Genomic DNA, 22031 nt, shown 5'->3' with positions numbered 1-22031 from the left:
GATAAAAAAAATGCTATGTTTCTGGAAAAAGGCCTTGTGCTCTCATTATAATTTAAGCTTTCCAGAGCTCTAATGGCTTTCTTTTGCATGATTGTTAACATTTGCAAGTTACCATGCGTTGTTTTCCCCCAGATCAAAAGACAGCAAGTTAAGTGGGATTGGATGATTGCACAATATGTACTTAATCTGTACCTAGATCAAATCAGGTTTTCACCCTCCCTAATGCTACAACTACTTTCGACATTTTTAATTTCAAATAATTTACATGTTCATTCCAGCTCAGAAAGTCTTCGAATTGGACACCGAGGAATTTAATGGTTTTTGTTTGTTGCGAACTTTCAGTGTGAAGGTGAGATTAATCACGGAGTCAATAGGTGTTTCTTGCTCTGAATAGAATATAGATATATTTTTTTTATGTTTAACTGGAAATCTTTGCTAATAAGCCAGTTCGATGTTACATAGCCAAGTAGTGGCTGCGTCTTCTTTTTCTTTCAATTTTCATCCCCCCAAAAAAAGCATTTGTATCATCAGCATATAAGAGTATGTCTTGGGTGAATGGAATAGGTGAATGGAATATGTTCAATGTCGTTAATATAGAACAAAGAGAGAAGCGGACATTAGATTGACCCTTGTGGTACACCGTTATTTGTAGTTCTCAATTCGGCCGCATAATCACCCAGTTTAACGAACTGTTTTCGATTACTTAAGTAGCTTTGAATTAAGTTATTGGGATGTCCCTGAATTTCATAAGAATTTAGCTTTTCGATTAGTATGTGATGGTTTACGGAATCAAACGCTTTTCTTAAGTTGAGGAAGATACCAACTGTAAACAGCTTTTGTTCGATATTCTCGATTATCTTCTCTTTAATCCGAATTAGTGCTGTTTTAGTCGACTTAATTTTGGAAAAGCCGAACTCTTTGGGAGAGATTAAATGAAAATCAGTCGCATATGCAGCAAGTCGTTTATCTATAAGGTATTCCAATATTTTCGCAAAATCGCTTAATCGTGACATGGGGTAGTAGATATTAAGATCGTCTTTTGAGCCGCCTTTATGTATCGATGTTACCCGTGCGATTTTAAGCTCATCTGGAAAAAGTCCACTGCGCAGGATACTATTGTATATATGTGCAAGCGGGGAGGCTAGAGTAGAGACTACTGACTTGATTGGCTTAATACCATCAGGACCTGGAGCACTATTTCTTTTTAAAGAATCAATAACTCGTTTGATCTCGCCTTCATCAGTAGCGTGTGAAAAAAGCGTGCCTTGTGCACAAGTATTAATTTAACTGATACAAATACCTTTATTTCAACATCAGGGTTGTTAGGGGTACACCCAAAAAGCCTATGACTGGCTTGACAGAGGGGCGCACCCCCGTACATAAAAACTGGCAGCAACAGAACACGGACAGAACAATAAAAAGACTACAGTGCATAGGTAAACATATTCAATAAAAATTAGGGAACATCCTCTTGCAATAATAGATAGGTGAAGTCGGCCAGATTAACACGCAACGCTGAAAGACACTGAGAAATGGAAAAGGAAGGATAACAATCACAAAAGAAAACGGGATAAAGGAGGAAAAAACTTGCAGTAAGAAAAAAACCGTACCGTTAGGTCCTCAGGGCTCATTGCGCCGATTAAGAAGAATTGGAATTATATTTTCTGTAACCTATAAGTATTTGACCATGTTGTTGTACCCCACACCAGATGACAATATGAAAGGTTAGATAGAAATAGTGCATTATAAACTAAAAGTCTTACACTCAGAGGTAGTAAAGAGCGGACTTTGTATAACATGCCTGTGCATTTTGCAAGTTTTTTAACCAGATTGTCAATGTGAATGTCGCATGAAAGATTGCACTGCAGTGTCACACCTAGACACTTTACTGACGCCGCTATTTCAATGCTTTGAGAACCAAGCGTTAGTGTAGTTAAATGTTCTAGTTGTTTGTTCTTAGGTCTAAAAAGTACAGCTTTAGTTTTGGTAGCGTTAATTTTCAACAAAGATTCTTTACTCCATTCGATTAGTTTGCGCAGAGTTTCATTAGCGTTTAATGTCAAGTCGCTAAGTGTTCTAGCCCTAAAAAATATGTTGAAGTCATCTGCATACATTATACATTTAGCGCTGTTGTCAATGTTTACAATGTCGTTAATATTGTTACGTTACGAGGAGGGAAATGTCACGTGCTTGCACAGAGCCTCGACGGAAGAAGCAGAAGATGAAGGACCAGCAGAGAAAAAGGAAGAAAAAGAGCTCAGGGACGCTGGTAGGCTTCCTGCTTCCATCCTGCTCCGACCGATCCCCTCTGTGAATAACCCCCCGTGCGTGCTAAGCACGTAACAGTTTGGTGAGAGGTGCCGGGTATCGACCACGGAGCATTCCATCTACCGAAGGAGCCGTAGACTCGCAGGCTTCCCACCACTGCCATCGGACATGCCTGGAGACGACAATGCCGAGCAACCCGGGACATCCACAGCGAACAACTGGCCACACTACCGAGAGCCCCGCACATTTTTTGGAAAACCTGAAGAGGACGTTGACGAGTGGCTGAAACACTACGAGCGGGTGAGCAAATACAATCGCTGGAACGCTGCTACCAAACTGGCCAACGTGGTGTTTTTCCTTGCCGCCACTGCCCTTGACTGGTTCGACAATCATGAGGATACACTGAGTTCATGGGCAACCTTTACGACCGAAATCAAGAAAAATTTTGGGGATGAATCGGCAACAAAGAAACGTGCGGAACAGACATTGCTTCACCGCGCGCAAGAACCCGGAGAAACTTGCACGGCATACATCGAAGCCATCCTAAAATTATGCAAGCTAGTTAACTCCAGTATGCTTGAAGAAGACAAAGTCGGCCACCTTCTAAAAGGAATTGCGGAAGATGTTTACAATTTCCTGATCAGTAAAGAGAGCCTGAGCACCACCGCTGACGTTATAAAACATTGCAGAACATTTGAAGCTCTTAAGCTGCGTCGAATTACCCCTAAATTCGGAAGATTGGCCAATGTCACATCTATAGCCAGTGTTGAAGCCTGTCCTCAAAATTCTATGGCTGATATGATTCGAGAGATTGTGCGCGAGGAATTGTCCAGATCCCGGGACACCTTCTGCCGCACAGAATATCTGCGGCACAGTTCTGCACCGGAGGAAGATGTTGCCGCCCTGTCGACTCCGTGGGCTCAACCTAACAGCACTTTGCCCATGGACGATCGGAACATTGCCCAACGTTATGGCCACCAGCCGGCGGTAAGGAGGCCCACCTACCCAGAAGACGTTGTTCGTCAGCAGCGAGATCCTGGCTCCAGCCAACGTCGCGACTTTGTTCGCCAGGACTTTTATGCCGGTCGCTGGCGCTCTCAACCTTCGTGCTACCGGTGTGGCATTGCAGGGCATATCGCCCGATATTGCCGCCGTCGTTTCCCGACTTCTCAAGACTGCCAACCCCCGGCGCCTACTTACGGACAAGTGCACACCGCACAGCAGCGACCCTCAACGTCCGCTTGGGACCCATACCGTCCGAGCACTTTGCGGAGTTCATCACCTGCATCTGACCGCAGTGTGACGCCGCCACCTCAGCGCCAACGGCGGTCACCTTCTCCTCGACGTCGTGCATCCCCTCCGCCTCCGGGAAACTAGGAGGCGCGGCCAATGGAGGTGAGGCCGCCGGCGAGTCGATGACGTCAAATATACCTCTGCCCGTGTTTATGTTGAAGAACAAACTGGAAGTGTTTATTGATGGTGTGAAAACAATGGCTCTTGTGGACACTGGTGCTACCGTATCCGTTATGAGTTTGAGGTTTAAGAACCGTTTAGGTAGGAAAGTGATGTTTAGTGGTGACCGTGCAGCGTTATTCCGTGGTGTCGGTGGTGAACCTTTGGTTCCACTTGGTGTGTGTGCTTCGGATGTTGTTATTGGTGGTCTAACGTTTAGAACAGAATTCGCAGTGCTACCACGGTCAACGCATGATGTGATTCTTGGAATTGATTTTCTGCAAGAGTGTGGTGCAACTTTAGACTGTCGTACGGGAGAAATTGCTTTGAATTCTTCACTACTTTCAGCTCTTGTGGATAACTCGACACCGGATTTTGGAGCATTTGCGGTGGAAGAAGACACTATTGTACCAGCTTTCTCCGCAGCATTCGTGCGGGTTTCCTCTATTCACAATCAGTGCGAACCTTTTGAAGCTGTGGTAGAGCCTACGACACTCGCCTGCTCTAAGAAGAGTATCGTCGTGCCTCGTTGCGTCGTTCCCGTGGTGAGAGGCCGTACTGAGCTGTGCACAGTGAACCACTCTGAAGAGCCAGCTGTGTTGCCCCGGGGCCTCAAACTCGCCCGTTTCGAGGAAGGTGTCTCAGGTTCCGTCGCGACGTTAACCAACTCTGTCAGTGAGCAGCACGTGAAAAGAGATATGGAGACCCAAGTTAAGGCTATGATTAATCAGGCTCTTCCCACAACCGAGCGTCGCACTCTAGTGGAACTCCTTCTGAAGCACGTGTTCGTGTTCGACTTTGCCAAAGACGATTCTACACCACCGCCTACCAGTCGTATTCATCACACGATCAACACCGGCTCCGCACCTCCTATACGCCAGAAGCCCTATCGAGTCTCAGCCACTGAACGTAAGTTAATAGATGACCAAGTTCAAGAGATGCTAAAGCGAGGCATAATTCGAGAGTCTTCAAGTCCTTGGGCAGCTCCAGTTATCCTTGTGAAGAAAAAAGATGGCACATGGAGGTTCTGTGTTGACTACCGTCGCTTAAATACGGCCACGAAGAAGGACGTCTACCCGCTTCCACGTATAGATGACGCAATTGATTGTCTGCACTCCGCTTCATACTTTTCTTCTATTGATTTGAGATTCGGCTACTGGCAAATCCCCATGCACGCTGCAGATAGGGAAAAAACGGCATTCATAACACCAGACGGACTTTACGAGTTTAACGTTATGCCTTTCGGATTATGTAACGCACCTGCAACATTCGAGCGGTTCATGGATACAATCCTGCGTGGCCTTAAGTGGCAAATTTGTTTATGTTATTTGGACGACGTTGTAATTTTTGGCAAAACGTTTAGTGAGCACAACAGCCGCCTGGATATTGTGCTTGATTGCATGGAACGAGCTGGCCTTATCCTCAATTCCAAGAAATGTCATTTTGGGAACCGTGAAACAATTGTTCTTGGTCATTTAGTTGATAAAGAAGGTGTTCGACCAGATCCAAAGAAAATTGAAGCTGTCAAAAGTTTTACGGTGCCTCAATCAGTGAAAGAGCTGCAGAGTTTTTTAGGGCTCTGCTCGTACTTTCGACGTTTTATAGCTAGGTTTGCGGACATCGCTTACCCACTGACGTGTTTGCTGCATAAAGATGCACCGTTCAATTGGACCAGCGAATGTGACGCAGCTTTCCGACATCTGAAATTTCTTTTGACCTCGGGCCCCATCCTACGCCACTTCTGCCCATCTGCACCAATTGAAGTGCATACTGATGCAAGTGGTATCGGTATCGGCGCTGTACTTATACAACGCCATGGTCACGATCAGCACGTGGTAGCATATGCCAGCCGGTCATTGAGTAAGAGCGAAAGAAATTACACGGTTACTGAGCAAGAATGTCTCGCCGTTGTTTTCGCTGTACAACGCTTCCGCTCCTATCTGTACGGGAATGCTTTCACCGTCGTCACCGACCACCACTCGCTTTGCTGGCTAGTGAGTCTTCGTGACCCCTGTGGCCGGCTTGCTCGATGGGCTTTGCGCCTACAAGAATTTAATTTCACTGTGGTGCATAAAAGCGGCCGTAAACACTCAGATGCCGATTGTCTTTCCCGTTTGCCGCTTCAAACGACTGATGACGACGCAGACAACTTTGATGAATACTTGGCGTCACTTTCACAAGCCTTCCCCGATCTTCAAGTTTTCCGAACTGAACAACGCAAGGACCAAACATTAACCTCTTTGTTTGATGCCGCTCAAGATTCTGTAAAGAATACTTTTTGCATTCGCGACGGTTTGCTTTATAAGAAGAATTTTGCTTCTGGAGGAGCACGCATGCTTCTTGTCGTACCCGAAAACCTACGCATCACAGTTCTTGAAATGATGCACGACGACGCCACGTCTGGGCACTTGGGAGTGACACGCACACTCCACCGCACACAGCAACGATTTTACTGGCCTAACATGCGTTCAACCATCCAGCACTATGTAGCCAGCTGTGTGCAATGCCAGCGCTTTAAGCTGCCGACTTCAAGTCCACCTGGCAAACTGCGGCCAATCACACCTCCAACAGCCCCGTTTGAGCAAGTTGGCATTGACCTCCTTGGACCTTTCCCACGGTCCTCGAAAGGAAATCGATGGATTCTTGTGTGCGTAGACCACTTAACCCGTTATTGTGAGACAGCCGCGATACCAGCTGCTACTGCGTCTGAAGTATCTAACTTCTTACTTCGTTTCGTCATTCTTCGGCATGGCCCTCCTGCAGTTCTCATTAGCGACCGTGGACGCCAATTTACAGCGGACGTTGTTGAAGAACTTCTCCGCCTCAGCAGCTGCAGTTTTCGCCACTCCACGCCATATCACCCCCAAACGAACGGTGTGGTAGAACGCACTAATCGGACGCTCACCACCATGCTTGCTATGTACGTCGCTGCAGATCATAAGGACTGGGATGGCGTCCTCCCGTTCATTACTCATGCATTCAACACAGCGCAACATGAGACAACTGGCTACAGCCCCTTTTACCTGCTCTATGCCCGGTCGCCTCGCTGTGGCCTTGACACCATTCTACCATTTTTCATCCACGACGAACCTTCTCTTGCGACCACACTCTGCAGAGCTGAAGAAGCTCGCCAGCTTGCCCGCGTTCGAATTTTATCTTCGCAAGAGCGTTCCAAGAACCGCTACGACGTCCAACACCAAGAAGTTTCTTATGTTCCTGGTGACATTGTGTGGTTGTGGACCCCTCTACGCAAGCGTGGTCTGTGTCAGAAACTGCTATCCCACTACACTGGACCGTTTGTTGTGTTGGAGTGCATTAGTGACGTTAATTACGTTATATCACGAGTAACTGCTAGTGGTCGACGGTCACGCCAGTCTCAGGTGGTGCATGTAGCCCGCCTCAAGCGATTCCATCCCAGACGGTCTATTTAACTCGCCCGACGGGCTTCGTCTGCGAGGAGGGAAATGTCACGTGCTTGCACAGAGCCTCGACGGAAGAAGCAGAAGATGAAGGACCAGCAGAGAAAAAGGAAGAAAAAGAGCTGAGGGACGCTGGTAGGCTTCCTGCTTCCATCCTGCTCCGACCGATCCCCTCTGTGAATAACCCCCCGTGCGTGCTAAGCACGTAACAATATATATGTTAAACAGTGTAGGTGCAAGAATACTGCCTTGCGGCACGCCAGAATGAATGGATCTAAAGTGCGATGAAGAATGGTTAATTACAACCCGTTGCTGGCGGTGCTGTAAATATGTTATTAAAAGCTGAAGAAATGTGCCGCGAAATTCATAGCGCTCAAGTTTAAGAAATAATGTTTGGTCATTTATGGAGTCGAATGTTTTGGAAAAACCCACGAAAACCCCGAGAGTTAGTTGTTTTTCTACAAATGACTGTAATATAATTTCCTTCATGGTTAATAACGCTGTTTCTGTTGATTTTCCGGTGACAAAACCAAACTGGGAAGGTGATATGACTTTGTGTTTGTAAATAAAGCTTGTAATGCGCACTTGTAAAAGCTTTTCAAAGCATTAAAAAAAAACTGGCAAGATCGATATAGGTTGGTAGTTGGAGAAATTATTAGCGTCTACTCCTTTAAAAATCATGGTAATCTTGGCAATCTGTAGCTTTTTCGAGAAAGTTCCAGAGGAAAATGCCAAGTTTATTATGTGTTCTAATATTGGAGCAAGTACGTGGGATGCATACTTCGCTGGAAGTATTTGGAGGTCGTCTTTGTCCTTACTTTTACTATTGTTCAGCGACTGTAGGACTGACAGAACTTCGTTAGTTGTAAGAGGGGTTAAAACCCGGTTTCGCTAACCTTTTGACTCATGCTGTTAAGGTATTGGTTTGGTTGCGTGCTGTGTGCAATGGACACGAAGAAATTGTTGAAAGCATCTGCTAGCTGCGAACCGCACAAGTGAGTGCCATCTGTGACTATTTCATCTACTACAGTCTTCTGTTTTGAGTTCAGCAAATTATTGAGTCGCCCCCACACAATATCAGAGTGCTTTATTACTTCGTCGTTAAATTGGTTACTCATGTAGTTTATTTTGGTTTGCCGATTGATACTGTTGGCTTTATTTCCCGAAGCCTCAAACATTTTCAGATCATCAATATCTTTTGTTTTTAGAAAGCGCTTAAAAAGTATGTTTTTAATTCGTATCGCCTTTAGGCATTCCTTAACTATCCACGGCTTACGTGCCTTCGAAGCTGGGACTGTGGGTTTGTATGGAAAGGACTCACAATACAGCTGCTTATAGGTGGAAATAAAAATACCGTAAGCTTCATCAACATGGGTTTCCTCGTAGACGCTGCTCCAAGTTACTTGCGACAGTTTATCGTAAAATGTATGTAATGTAGTCTGGTTTATGGTTTGAATACGCATAGCAAACCTTTTTGCAGGTTTGTTATGAGGGACTGTGAGATTTGCAATTAAATAAATTGGCAGGTGATCACTAAGATCAGCTGCAAGTGCACCGTATATTGACAGTTCATCATATGGATTAGTAATAAAGGTGTAGTAACGTTGATACTTCGGGCGTAATGCGTGTTGGTTGATTTATGATATTGAAAAATGCGTTGTTGTCTAGTGTAGTGTAGAATTCTTGTTGAAGTGCGGACTTTTCAAGCAAGTTTATGTTCAAGTCAGATTGGATATAAATCTGATCTATCCCGCATCTGGTTCATCCCAAATGACAAAAAATGTCTATTAAATCTTTCACAAAGTTCAACACCAAACAGTGTTTCACCCTGCGTGCTTAACTCCGAGAGACAAGTGAAATTCAGGTTGTCATATTAGCGACTTCTTTGTAGACCTTCCAAAATTTGTGAGGTTGATCTGCGCTGAGAAATTTACGGTTATAATACTGACGTTTAGCTTCCCTTAGCTCCGCATTAACTTTTCTGCGATATATTTTAAACTCCTTAAATTTTAATTCATCTTTGTGTTTCAGCCAGTCCTCAAACAAGTTATTTCTTTGTTTTATATCACTATACAACGCGGGGCACATCCATGGCTTTCGAGCCCTTTTGTGTTTTTTCCACCAATACACTGGGAATGCCTTTGAGTAGAGCTCTTTGATGTTAAAGTAGAATAGATTGAAACTAATGTTTGAATCTTGTTCGTTAACGAACTGAGACCAGTCGACCTCCTGAACTAATTCTGTAAAAGCTTGCAAGGTATCATCATTAATCTTTCTCGTTTTAAACTGCATTTCACTAACTTTCTTAGAGGAAAGATCTTATAAAATACAAAAATAGCCAGGTCATTACTCATGTCTGCCGCAACGACCCCAGAAACAATTCGGCCCGAAACGAGATTGGTGAAGCTGATATCAATCACAGTTTCCGATGTTGCAGTGACACGTGTGGCACTGCCTATATGATTTTCATAACCATAACAAAGCATCATAGTATAGAATTCATTTTTTACACTACTAACGCTGTGCAGATCAGTTTTAATATCCCCAACAACTATTCTAAACCGACCAAAAACTGACAACTGCGTTAATACTCCATCAAAGTATTCAAGAAAATCCTTTGTTTTGCCCGAAGGAGGTCCTTATACGACAATAATAACGGTATCTGTACAGGCTGCTGGCAGTATTTCAAAATCACTGGTCATAACACAAACGTCATGTAGTAAACTACAATTTAAACCAACTTTCGTATATAAGGAAACCCCACCACCTCTCTTTCCAGAGCGAAATAAACCCATGTGGCTGTAACCGTCAAAATGATAAACATCAGAATCATTCATATACCAATTTTCCGTGAAGCAAAGCACATCAAACTCCTAAGAGAGCTCTTCTAGATACATTGCTAGTTGGACTCCCTTATTTCGTCAGAATGCGGGTGTTCAAGGGAAACAAAGATAGTCATTTACGCAACCAAGCATTGTTTGAAATGTTTTCCTTAAAGCTATTATAATCACACATCCTTCCATTCATGGCGTTAGGTCAAGCTACACAACGTGTTCATGGAATGAAAAGAAAGTGATCGGTACAGCCGTGTAACTGCCCGGCAACAAATCACCGTCCTCATGCATTCCAAACTTATCACTTGATTGTGCAATAGGCGAGCTCAGTGTCATGCGATACACATCGGCCACCGACTTGATATGAAAGATTGTGGTTGCCCCGGCTCGACGAACCAAAATTTTTCTATTGCTTGACCACATAAATTTCCATCCCACATTTTTTTTTTGCGGGAGTTGGCAGCCACGAGCAGCTGCTTGTTTTTCTGCGTCAAGTGTTCATTTATGTACACCGGTTTAGCTGTTCGTTCGAAACCAAGCTTCTCAGTCGTTAGCCGTTATATCAGATTGCAGCTTATCAGCTCGGAAGCAAAGGAACTTGCCTCTTTCCTGCTCCCAATCCCTTTCCCTCCTTTCGTTCCGTGGTCTTGATAAAGGCCCGAAATAAACCGCCGAGGGCACACTTCGTGGGTCGGCGTAGCACCTTGCTGCAATCAGAGCCTGTCTTTTTAACGCTTGTTACATGGTGTCAGAAGCGGGATCGAAGCCGCGCCAGAATGGATGTTGTCAAGCCTCCAGAACCGCTACACCTGGCAGGAAACTTACGAAGAAACTGGCAAATGTTCAAGCAAAAACTGGAGCTTTTCTTCACGGCAACGCCTACCACGCCACCCAGGACGGAAGCCGCCAAGACCGCAATCCTTCTCAGTGTCGCTGGGGAAGAGGCCCTCGAGGTCTATAACAACTTCCCCTTTGCACAAGGTGAGAGTAGTGAAGACTACAAGACCGTACTGCGAAAGTCTGAGGAGTACTGTGCTGATGACGGGAACGAGGTGTATGAAAGACACATTTTTGCAGGATGAAGGAGAGTCATTTAAGCAATTTCTGCGGCATTTAAAGAAGCAGGCGAAGCTGTGTGAATTTGACGTGCTGGAAGAATCCGTGATACGAGATCAGGTTGTTTTTGGTACTAACGATCAGAAGATGAGGGAAAAAATGCTGCGAGAAAAAGACCTAACGTTACAGAAGGCAGAGCAAATGTGTAAAGCGGCCGAATGCGCGGCAGCGCGGCAGAATGCCGTTTGGTCGAAAGATACCCAGAGGGTAGACTACATGCACAAATCTGAGCAGAAGCGGAAAGCTTTTCGTTGTCGGCAATGCAACAGAATGCATGCAGAGAAGGAGCGCCCGGCGTATGGAAAGACATGCTATGCCTGCAAGAAGCCAAACCACTTTGCGGTATGCTGCAAGCGTCGCCCGAGCCGACAGATAGATCAGGTTCAAGAAGATAAGGCAGAGGACGGGTTCGACATTTTAGATATCGGTGTTTGTGGCATCGAAAAAGGGGCCGGTGCAGAATGGACGGTTAGCGGAAACATACGTGGCCACGAAATCAGGTTCGAGGTGGACACAGGTTCGCAAGCGAACATAATTCCTGCGACTGTTTACCGCCGTCTCAAAAAAACTCCGAGCCTACAACAAAGTACTGCTGTGCTGAAAGCTTACAATGGCAGTGCCATCAAGCATGTCGGTCTCGACACAGAGGTTTTTTTTCTGAACGGTGTGGCGCAGGCGGTGACGTTCTTCGTGGTGAAGAAAGGCCGCCAGGCCATATTAGGACTGCAGGCATGTCAGCAGTTTGGGTTAATTCCAGAAGCTGTGGATTCGGTGAATTGGACTCAGCAAGTACCGGAAAAGTTTTTCCAGACTTGTTCCGGGGCACGGGTTGTGTCGAAAGGGGGTGCCGGATGGTTCTACGAGCGGATGCTGTTCCAGTCGTGCATCCGGCACGCAGAGTACCTCTGGCTCTCAAGGAGCCTCTCAGACAAGAGCTGGAGCGCATGCAAAAGTCTTTCATCATCAAGAAGGTGGATGAACCCAAAGAATGGGTGAGTCCTTTGTTATAGCGCGTAAAAAGAATGGAGCGCTTCGTGTCTGCATGGATCCGAGAGAGATCAACAAAAACATAAAGCGCGAGCACTACCCCATGCCAACAAGGGAAGAGATTGAGGCAGAGCTTTCGGGTGCGAAGTGTTTTTCCCACCTGGATGCGAACGCAGGCTTCCATCAAATCCCAGTGGACGAAGCTACATCTGGAGTGTGCACGTTTGCGACCCCATCCGGACGCTACCGCTTTCTTCGTCTTCCCTTTGGGATTTCATCAGCAAGCGAAGTTTTTCAAAAAACGTTAACAGAAATTTTCGAGGGAATGGCAGGCGTCCGCGTATGCATTGACGACATTCTAGTGTGGGGTGACAGTGAGCAGCAGCATAACGAGCGCTTGCATGCCGTACTGAAGCGGGCAGAACAAGCGTGGCTGACAACCTGCAGAAGTGTGTTTTTGGATCGAAAGCAATTGAATTTTTAAGGCGAAAGCCTTTAATGTCTCATCGTTGTAAGCAGCAGTTGTCGACAGAAATGTTACGCTTTTCAGTTGGTCGAAACGGTCGCGACGTCACAGTGCGCGATTTTCAAATGGGGCCAATTGTACTTTGGCTATTACCATGCAACCAATTGAAGGGATCGTATGGTGATGCTCCAAGTGGGACTAAGCTTAGTTAATTGCTTATTTACCCAATTAGCCGAATTAACTTTTCTAGTCAGGCCATATAAATAAATAAAAACGAGTAGGAAATTGGTCGAGCTCGGGAATCGAACCCCGGTCTTCGGCGTGCGAGACGAGCATGCTATCCACTCCGCCACGCCAGCTCGATGGTTTGGCATGAACAAAGGCGCGTCTAGTGAATACGGTGTCTTCGCTCACTCTCATCCTCCTCCCTTCCCTTCCGGCGAGGTTTAGGTGTCCACCTAGGTATGAGAGACAGATACATTTCCTTTCCTCAAAAACCAATTTACCGACGAGCGAGGCGTAGAACCGGATGAGCGATGGCGTTCTGTGGACTCCCTGGCAGCGTTGCAAGACGCTGTCGCGTTCCACTCAGAGGTGAAGCTTAACATCTTAACCACACATCAGTGACCACACTTTACGTGAAAAAAGTGCCCCCCCCCCCCCCTGAATTCTGACGGGTGTCCACCGAGATATGTGAGACAGTTACTGCGTAATTTCCTTTCCTTAAATACAATTTTCATGTTCTTCATTACGGGCCCTCTTTGTCTTCTTTCTCTCCCACTTCCTCCCTTCCGCTACGGTGCGGTTCAGGTGTCCCCCGAGATGACTGAGAATGACTGCGCCATTTCCTTTCCTCGAAAAGCGTTGCATTCAAAGGGCAAGGCATCGCACCTAACGGGTGCTGGCGTTCCGTGGACTCCCTGGCAGCGCTACAACACGCGGTCGCGTACCACTTATAAAGGCGAAGCTTAACCTTCATTAATTAGCAGTAAAATTAGTATTCAGGAATTAATCAGCAATGAACCACTAAGTAGTGATTTGTCATCACTTGCTAATTAGTACTCAATTATATGTGACGCCACCGGTGCCACAGCAGCAGCGAAAGTGGTGCGGAAAACGCTTTCGCCTCTACGCACTTTAGACAGTCAAAGTGCCCCTGATTTTTTGGGCGACGTAATAGGTGAGCATGGCATACGCCCGAGTCGCAGCTTAGTTGACAGTGTCCTGGCGCTGTCGGCCCCGAGAGATAAGCATGCGGTGCGCAGAATGATGGGCGTTGTTAACTACTTCAGAAAGAAACAAAGATTACGGCGGACGCTGCGGGGACTGGTTTAGGCGCTGCGCTACTTCAACGACATGGCAGTGACTGGCGCCCAGTGACGTACGCATCAAGGACCCTAACAGATTGCGAAACACGCTACTCTCAAATCGAAAAGGAAACGCTTGGGATAGTGTTCCCATGCGAAAAGTTCCGCCATTTTGTTTATGGCCGAAAGATCCTGATCGAAACTGACCATAGACCCCTGCTTGCCATTTCACAGAAGAGCATTGGAGACATGCCACCACGATTGCAGCGTTTTTTATTAGGCTTCTACAGTATGACTATACTTCGCAGTTCGTGCCTGGCAAAGACTTGTTGCTGGCGGATATGCTGTCGCGGGCACCGGTGGCAACCCAGTTGTCGAGTGCGTCATGGAAAACAGACGGCGACGTGCATGCAACGCAGGTCGTTTCCAGCATCGTAAGCACACCGATGTAAGTGCGGCGGGAAAAGAAGTGCAGCAAAGACCCGTACTTAAGCGAGGTGAGAAAGCGAATTTCGCAGGGTGCGGCCATCGATGGTGAGCTCAAGCCATTTGCAGGAGAGCTGTCTGTGGAGGACGGAATGCTGCTGAAGGGCTGTAAAGTCGTCATACCCAACGCTATGAGAGAAGAAATCCTTGAACGAGTTCACGAGGGGCACCTCGGATTGAACAAATGCAAGGCCAGAGCACGGAGATTGGTATTCTGGCCTGGGCTGAAAAGTGCTATTGATGCGCTCGTTCGAGGGTGTGGTACTTGCCAAAAGTATGCATACAAGCAGCAGAGTGAACCTCTCCTCATGCAGCCTACCCCCGATAGGCCGTGGCATCGCGTAGGAATTGACCTCTTTCAGTTCGGAGGCGCCTCCTATGTTGTAGTATATGACGCCCACTCGAATTTCTCTGAAGTGGAGCAGCTAAGAGGCACAACGACAAAAGAGGTCATAGGGAAAATATCCGCTATTTTCTCGCGCCACGGCATCCCTGTAGAAGTTTGGACAGACAATGGGCCCCAGTTCGCATCGAGAGAGTTTCGTCTCTTTGCGCAAAAGTATGAATTCCACCACATCACATCGAGTCCTGAATTCCCGAGGTCTAATGGGTTAGCGGAAAAGGAGGTTCAAATAGTCAAGCGCATCCTTAAGAAGACCAATGAATCGCGCAGTGACTTTTGGTTGGGTCTGTTAGCGTATCGCTCTTCTCCCCTGGAAGATGGCCGTTCTCCTGGCGAGCTGCTACAACGCAGGCACCACCGTAGTGCCCTGCCTCTGTACAACGAGCAGCGAAGTGTCGCAGTGCTGAAGCATCGGCAGTCCTCGGTAGGCAAGGTACTGTCACCACTCAAGGAAGGAATTTCAGTTCGTGTCCAAGGCAACAACTGGGCACGCACGGCGACGGTAGTCCAGAAAGCAGCACCGAGGTCATACGTGGTGGAAACGGAGGACCCGCGGCTCCTGAGACGGAACAGGCAACACCTACTACCCATTCCCGAAATAGTCGGCAGCCCTGCAAAACGGTCTCAGGGAAGTGAAGGCCAGATTATCGACAGCCGTGGGGGAAACGCGGACACGGACCAACAACATATGGTGGATCCGACACCCGTAATTCACGGATCAAGCCGGGATGCAGCCAGCCCTCAACAATCGCAAAGGCCTAGATCAAGCACGGTGGATCACACTACTCCGACGCCTGGCACAGATCATACAGTCAACTCGCCAAGCCTACGAAGATCAACCAGGCAACGTGCGGAACCTCGAAGGCTTCATTATGACAGCAACTTTCAACAAGTTTCAGTTTTTTATTGGGAAGAGAAGATGTATCAGATTGCAGCTTATCAGCTCGGAAGCAAAGCAACTTGCCCCTTTCCTCCTCCCGATCCCTTTCCCTCCTACCGTTCCGTGGCCTTGATAAAGGCCCGAAATAACCCGCCGAGGGCATACTTCGTGGGTCGGCGTAGCACCTTGCTGCAATCAGAGCCTGTCTTTTTAAGGCTTGTTACAGCCGTGTCTTCTTGCTTTGGCCCAAAACAGCATTACGCTTAGTTCTGCGCGTGAAAAGGACAATTATATTCTTCGCCCTTGAGCTTGGTACGTCAACGTTGTGACAGATATCAATGTCACTGTCGTCGATTACCTCATCCAGCCGTTCACCAATTGCCTTGACGACTGATATCTAATCACAACTCCCAGGCAAACCCCGATTTCCAGATTATTGAGCCTGTTATACTGCTCAGTTTCATCCAGATCATCGCGTAATTGTTTATTTTCCTGTTCAAGCATCTGGTTTTTCTGTAGAAGCTTTCTAATTTCCAACTTCAGCTCTTTCATATCTTTGAGAATTTCTGTGACACCGTCACACACAACCCACAAATCTTCACGCTTTATTTCAGAGACCGCACCTCAGCTCGCACATCTCTTCGAAATTCATCCAGTTGTTTAACAAAGCCTTTACCATCTTTTGTCATCACTGCATCCGTTGGCACTCAGATAGCAAAAATAGCGCGATATCACTTGTTGTGTTCGGCTGCGGTGCACAAAGGAAGGAAAGCAATGAAATTCAAACTGTAACTCACCTGCAAACGCAAGCGTAAAAAAGTTGAGTCCCTTATTTCGAGAGTACCGCCACTGAACTGAAGAGCCGGAAGGCACTTTACCACATTTATGGTGGGCGAGATGTCCGGTCCTTATTAGTCGGCGATACGCAGGTCTTGTACGCAGCTTTCTTGAGATGGAAGCAATGCCGTAACCGAAGAAAGCAGATGCAGGCGGACCGAAGGCTGCAAACGCAAGCGTAAAAAAAGTTAAGTCCCTTATTCCGAGAGCACCTCCACTTAATTGCATCTTTTTTTCCCTGGCCCATGTTCTGCCGCACGATTACACACGAAGCGCAGAGCACAGTGCTGCGAAAGATGTGCACCTCCTAGATTTTTTAGCGATCGTGCATGCTCAGGGGCGCGGCCATGAATGCACCACCCGGTTTGGCCCACATAGGCTTTTCCGCTGGTCAGGGGTACCTCGTATGCCACACCTGTGCAGCACTTCACGTACTGCTTGCCATTCTTTTTGTTGCAAGAGCTCTTTTTATCGCTCGCTATTCGCGCGCATAGCTGGGCCACCTTTCTTGGAGCCGAAAACACGACCGGCACGCCATGCCGCTTCGCCACAAACACAGGCGGCCAGACACTACATTCGCAAAACTCCGTAAGGTGGGCGACCAGGAGGGCCGCATGGTCCGCCGGGTTTCCAAAAAACGCGGTGGGTTACGAAGTAAGCATGCCTTGCGGCTAGCAAACGCCTGCGTATATCTAGTCGAATTCTCCATTCGACTCCTTATCTCCACCTAGGGAAACAAGAGGAGGATGCGCTTGAGGTCATCCTTCGCAAAATTATTAAGCGTGCCCTTGACCTCCCCATCGCTACTTCAAACAGCCGGCTTATGGCGTTTGGGCTGGTGAATACTTTCCGGGAGATTTCGGGAGTCGTACCTTTCAAACCAGTACACGCGCTTGTCACTAACGGAGTCGGGCCGCCGCCTGCTTGCTGGACTTCATATCCAACCCACCCATGGAAGACAGGTTTCACATTACAGAACTGTGGAGACGTGCCCTCCACGTGAGCCCTCTTCCAGCCAGAATATCTAACGAAGACCATAATGGTCGGCGCCTGGCACGAGCGCAAGCCCTAGCCCGACATTATGGGAACAAAACAGGTGTATACTACGTGGACGCCTCCGGCTCCTTACCACGGCGGATGGTACACGACCGGGGTAGTTCACAGCAGCAGCACAGTTGACGACCTCACTTTCAGAGCCCGCAGTGCAACACAAGCAGAAGAGGTCGCGATCGCTCTCGCGGCCTCACATTTCGATTCAAAACACATAATCATAGACTCGCGAGGGGCCTGGCGGAACGTCGAACAACGCTGCACTCCCTTCCTAGCCTATCGAAGCTAACAAAATTACATATGTGGTACGGACCCCACACACGGTTACCTTACTGGGCCCCTGCTCAGCAGGGGTTGGTAGGCAACCAGGCAGCAGACGCAGCCGCCCGCGTGCTCTCTCATCGGGCTGTTTGCTCCTCCACTTCCGATCAGGAACCCGATTTTAATCCGGTATATACCTTTAAAGATATTACAACCTACTATAAAGATAGCCATCGCCCTTACCCTAGCCCATATAAAGGCCTTAAGAAGGCTGATGAGCCTCTCCTTCTCCGCCTTCCCACCTATACATTGCTGTACCCGGCAACATAAACATTTTGACCCCTCCTTTAGCGGCAGCTGCCCGCACTGTAGTGCGGTGTCTTCTGACACCTATCACATGGTGTGGGCCTGCCCCTCCAACCCGGCCATTCTTCCCATCCCCAACCCAACCCGGGAGGACTGGGAGGCGACCTTGCTCGGCTGCCACGACTTACAGGCCCAAGAAGCCTTATGCGGGCGCGCCCGGGCGGCGGCCACCGCCATTGGGGTCCCATACTAGGGACCTCCAGCTAGTGCTTGTAAGAATCAGTCCCTTAAGGGCTGATCCAAACATACCTCCTGTCCTTTCTTAATAAATGCTTTCACCACCACCCCCACCACCCCTTCGCCACCTTTTCCACATTATGCGCAATCCTGTGCATATACGGTACCACTTGTAGTAATGACACCGGTATTTTTTGGGGGAAAGGAAATGTGCAGTATCTGTCACCCACAGCTGCGAAACCAATAGAGCGGGGGCCTGGAAAGCAGAGGGTAAAATTTGTAAACTGGTTTTTGGGGAAAGGAAATGCGCAGTATCTGGTTTGGTTTGGTTTTATGGGGTTTAACGTCCCAAAGCGACTAAGGCTATGAGAGACACCGTAGTGGAGGGCTCCGGAAATTTCGACCACCTGGGGTTCTTTAACGTGCACTGACATCGCACAGTACACGGGCCTCTAGAATTTCTCCTCCAAAGAAATTAGACCGCCGTGGCCGGGATCGAACCCGCGTCTTTCGGGTCAGCAGCCGAGCACCATAACCACTGCGCCTCCGCGGCGGCAGTATCTGTCTCACGCATCTCGGCGGACACCTGAACCAGAGGGAAGGCGCATAACTGCCTCTTGGAACAGTGGACACCTCAATCGTGGTTTAAACTACTTGGCGGTAGTGACAGATGTGCGCTGCATGCTTTCGCATTGACAGCTTTGTGCCATAAATTCTGCCACCAGCCAGGGTGGGAGGGTTGGTGGTGACTTTAATGTAGATACAAAAACAAGCGGGACTTTCTTACCACTTATGAGGGAGAACACCCAGTTTCTCGTTCCCTTCTGTTTCTAGCCCGACCATTTATCTTTTTTTTCTAGCAGTGGTGTGCATTTAGAGTATGCGCAATGAGGTGCCGAATTCTCGGATTTTGCGAGGGTTTCACAAGATCTTTCGTGTTCTCTAAGCCTCTTTTTAAGGCACCTGCTCGTTTGCCCCACGTAGGTTCGTTGACAATTGAGAGGAATACTGTAAACGCTGTAGAGGACACGAAAGATCATGCATACATTTTGCTGGGCTTGTTGGTCGATTCTGACATTAGTGAAAACAGCGCGAAAGAAGAAGCCCGAAGGCGAAACGAGTAAGTGGCAGGCTCTTTCCTGTCACTTACTCGTTTCGCCTTCGGGCTTCTTCTTTCGCGCTGTTTTCACTAAATCATGCATACAACTTGCAAAATCCAGGAATTTAGATCCTCATCGCGCACACTGTAAATGTACACTACTGCTAAAATACATCAAGGTAAAAGGTGTACGCTCACACCAGCTCGTACGCTTTTCGGAACAGACGCCGCCGAGGGCGCCATGATCAATTCAAGATAACAGTGGCTAGCGGCGTAACCGTGATTTGGCTCTCCGTGTGAACAGCTGTAACTCTAGTTAGTGAAAACAGCGGTTACCTTAACCGCGGTTAACAGCCCCCGTGTAACAGCCCCCGTGTAGTGAGTGTCACTCGGGTTCACACTCGGTCTGGGCGTACAATTCTTCCAGGTGTACAGTAATTCTTCAGGAATGGTCCTTGGCAGAAACAACATTCACAAAGTCGGTACATCATGCGTGTTTTCGACAGGCTTTGTAATCCAATTAAAAATAACGTATCTAAGGGCTCATTAAGAAAAATGTAGTGCAATGAGAGATTGTAAAAAATGCAGCGTCAAATTAAGTCTTTTATTTAATGGCCGTTGTATGACGTCCCAGAAGGGTATTGCATTTTTACAATGAATGAAACAACGCTCAATCGTTTCACGTGCGTCACAAAGGCTACAGTTCTCCATAGACAAGAAAATACTCTTAGTCTCTAGCCATGTTTTAATTGATAATGTCGCAGTGTGTAGATTAAAGAAAAATGTTTTTGTAAATGCTGAGAGGGGCATTTTACATATAGTCTTGAATACGTCAAGTCTCGGTGAACCAAAATACACAGAGCGATATAGTGCCGGAGGAAAGAGCATATAGATCAAGCCCTTGTACAACCGTTTCCTGGACACCAAAAAAAGGAACTCGGGGGAAAAACCAATAAGTAGGAAAAGAACAGAAAAATACACCTCATGCATTAGTCCCAACCTGAGAAGCTCTGGAAGACACTATGATGCTGGGTAAATCATGAGCTAAATTTACTTGCAGGAATGCCCGCATTACTGGGTGTGTAGTGCCCCGGAAAAACATGAAACGTGATACCACCTGTTGCACATGCAGGTGGACTAAGCCGAGGCCGGAAAAGGCTGGAAAAGGTTGTCACACCCCGTCGATTCAACAAACGAACGCCATTCAAAACTTGCGAAAACTCTTTGGAAACTTTGGATATAAAGTCTTGTGCAATGAATAATTTTGTAGTACATAATAAATATTAGTGGCGAGGAACAGACTGGATGCGGTCGCCCTACCAAAAATAGTGAGATCATGGGGCACAAAAGTCTCAGCATAGCGCTGTATATTTGGCACGTGGTCTTTCCAGTAATGTGCACTGGGCTTATAGGCACTCAAATGAAGGCATCAATACTCTGTTCAAAGGTTTTGTTGTAGGACAACAGATAACAGAGATATAAAGGTCTTATAAGAGTGCCCTCATAGGCCAACGGGCCGTGAGGTTTTCGGAAGCGGTAATCTATCAACTGCATCTTGTAATTCGCCAAGGTTATAGGGCCACCTATTACCTCGCACTCATCCTCAGAAAGTGGGGAAACCATAGACACCCAGTGCGCTACATGCACATCGTGAGCAGTTCTTGAAGCGGTTGCAAAAAGGCAGGTGTAGTGTTTTCAAAACTCGGTTACTATTTCATCTGTACTTGTGACCAGGAGCCCCCACAGTAGAGCCACAGAGACGCGCTTGTAACTCACGTGCCGATGCTCATCAAGAAAGGCCAGTCTAGTTGGCTCCACAGTGTATCACATTGCAGCTTATCAGCTCGGAAGCAAAACAACTTGCCCCTTTCCTCCTCCCAATCCCTTTCCCTCCTTTCGTTCCGTGGTCTTGATAGAGGCCCGAAATAAACCGCCGAGGGCACACTTCGTGGGTCGGCGTAGCACCTTGCTGCAATCAGAGCCTGTCTTTTTAACGGTTGTTACACCCAGTGTGCAAAACACGAATACAGCGGAATCGTACACGGGCCGCTCGAAGGCTTTCTGCATCGAGCCTTTGAAGGTGACACTTTACAGTTGCAATTTCTTCTGTGTACAGCCTCGAGCCTCGCATTGATGTTACCGCAAATTATAGAAGCTTTGAAGCAGCTGTTTCTCCTCACCATGCTTAAAGGAGGACCTCATTAAGGCGATCTCAATAGCCATTCCAGGAACCTCCTGATTGAACACCTCCCAAGCTGAAAATAATGGGACTCTCATGGCCAAGCAAGACTCCAATGCTCCTAAGAGGTCCTCACTCGCGGCTGGAAGTCCTCATTTAACAATGACGAGTTAAACTTCCACAGGGACCACTGTGGCTTAAATTTAGGGCGGGCACATTCTCGAATACGCGCAATGACCACGGTATGATTAAAGAAAGAAATAGGCCTGAGTCCCATCTAGCGTGAATGCGAGGCTCCTGTATTAAATGTGAAGGAGGATGACAATCCGACATCAATGAATCATGCGTTTTCTGTGATATCCGATACAATTGCAGTGCTCTTAGGGTCACTTAGTGCGCAGACGCAGGTAAAATCACCCATGAGTACAACATGCCGGTCACCGT

The 22031-nt window shown here is 47.3% G+C and overlaps 1 protein-coding gene across 1 annotated transcript in view; it reads left to right on the top strand.

The window, feature by feature from the left end:
• The first annotated feature begins 10672 nt into the window (after nt 1–10672).
• LOC149324453 (uncharacterized) overlaps nt 10673–22031 on the top strand; it is a 20802-nt gene continuing 9443 nt past the window's right edge. The window contains exons 1-3 of the mRNA XM_089565528.1: nt 10673–10954; nt 14158–14283; nt 15053–15444. Coding sequence (XP_089421654.1) covers nt 10750–10954; nt 14158–14283; nt 15053–15444 — 723 coding nt within the window. The 5' untranslated portion in view covers nt 10673–10749. The remainder of the gene's footprint in view (nt 10955–14157; nt 14284–15052; nt 15445–22031) is intronic.

This window comes from Amblyomma mixtum, unplaced genomic scaffold (assembly GCF_055824585.1).
Source record: "Amblyomma mixtum isolate Tamu unplaced genomic scaffold, ASM5582458v1 scaffold_32, whole genome shotgun sequence".
NCBI classification, from domain to species: domain Eukaryota; kingdom Metazoa; phylum Arthropoda; class Arachnida; order Ixodida; family Ixodidae; genus Amblyomma; species Amblyomma mixtum.
This window is presented reverse-complemented; position numbering and strand designations above follow the sequence as displayed.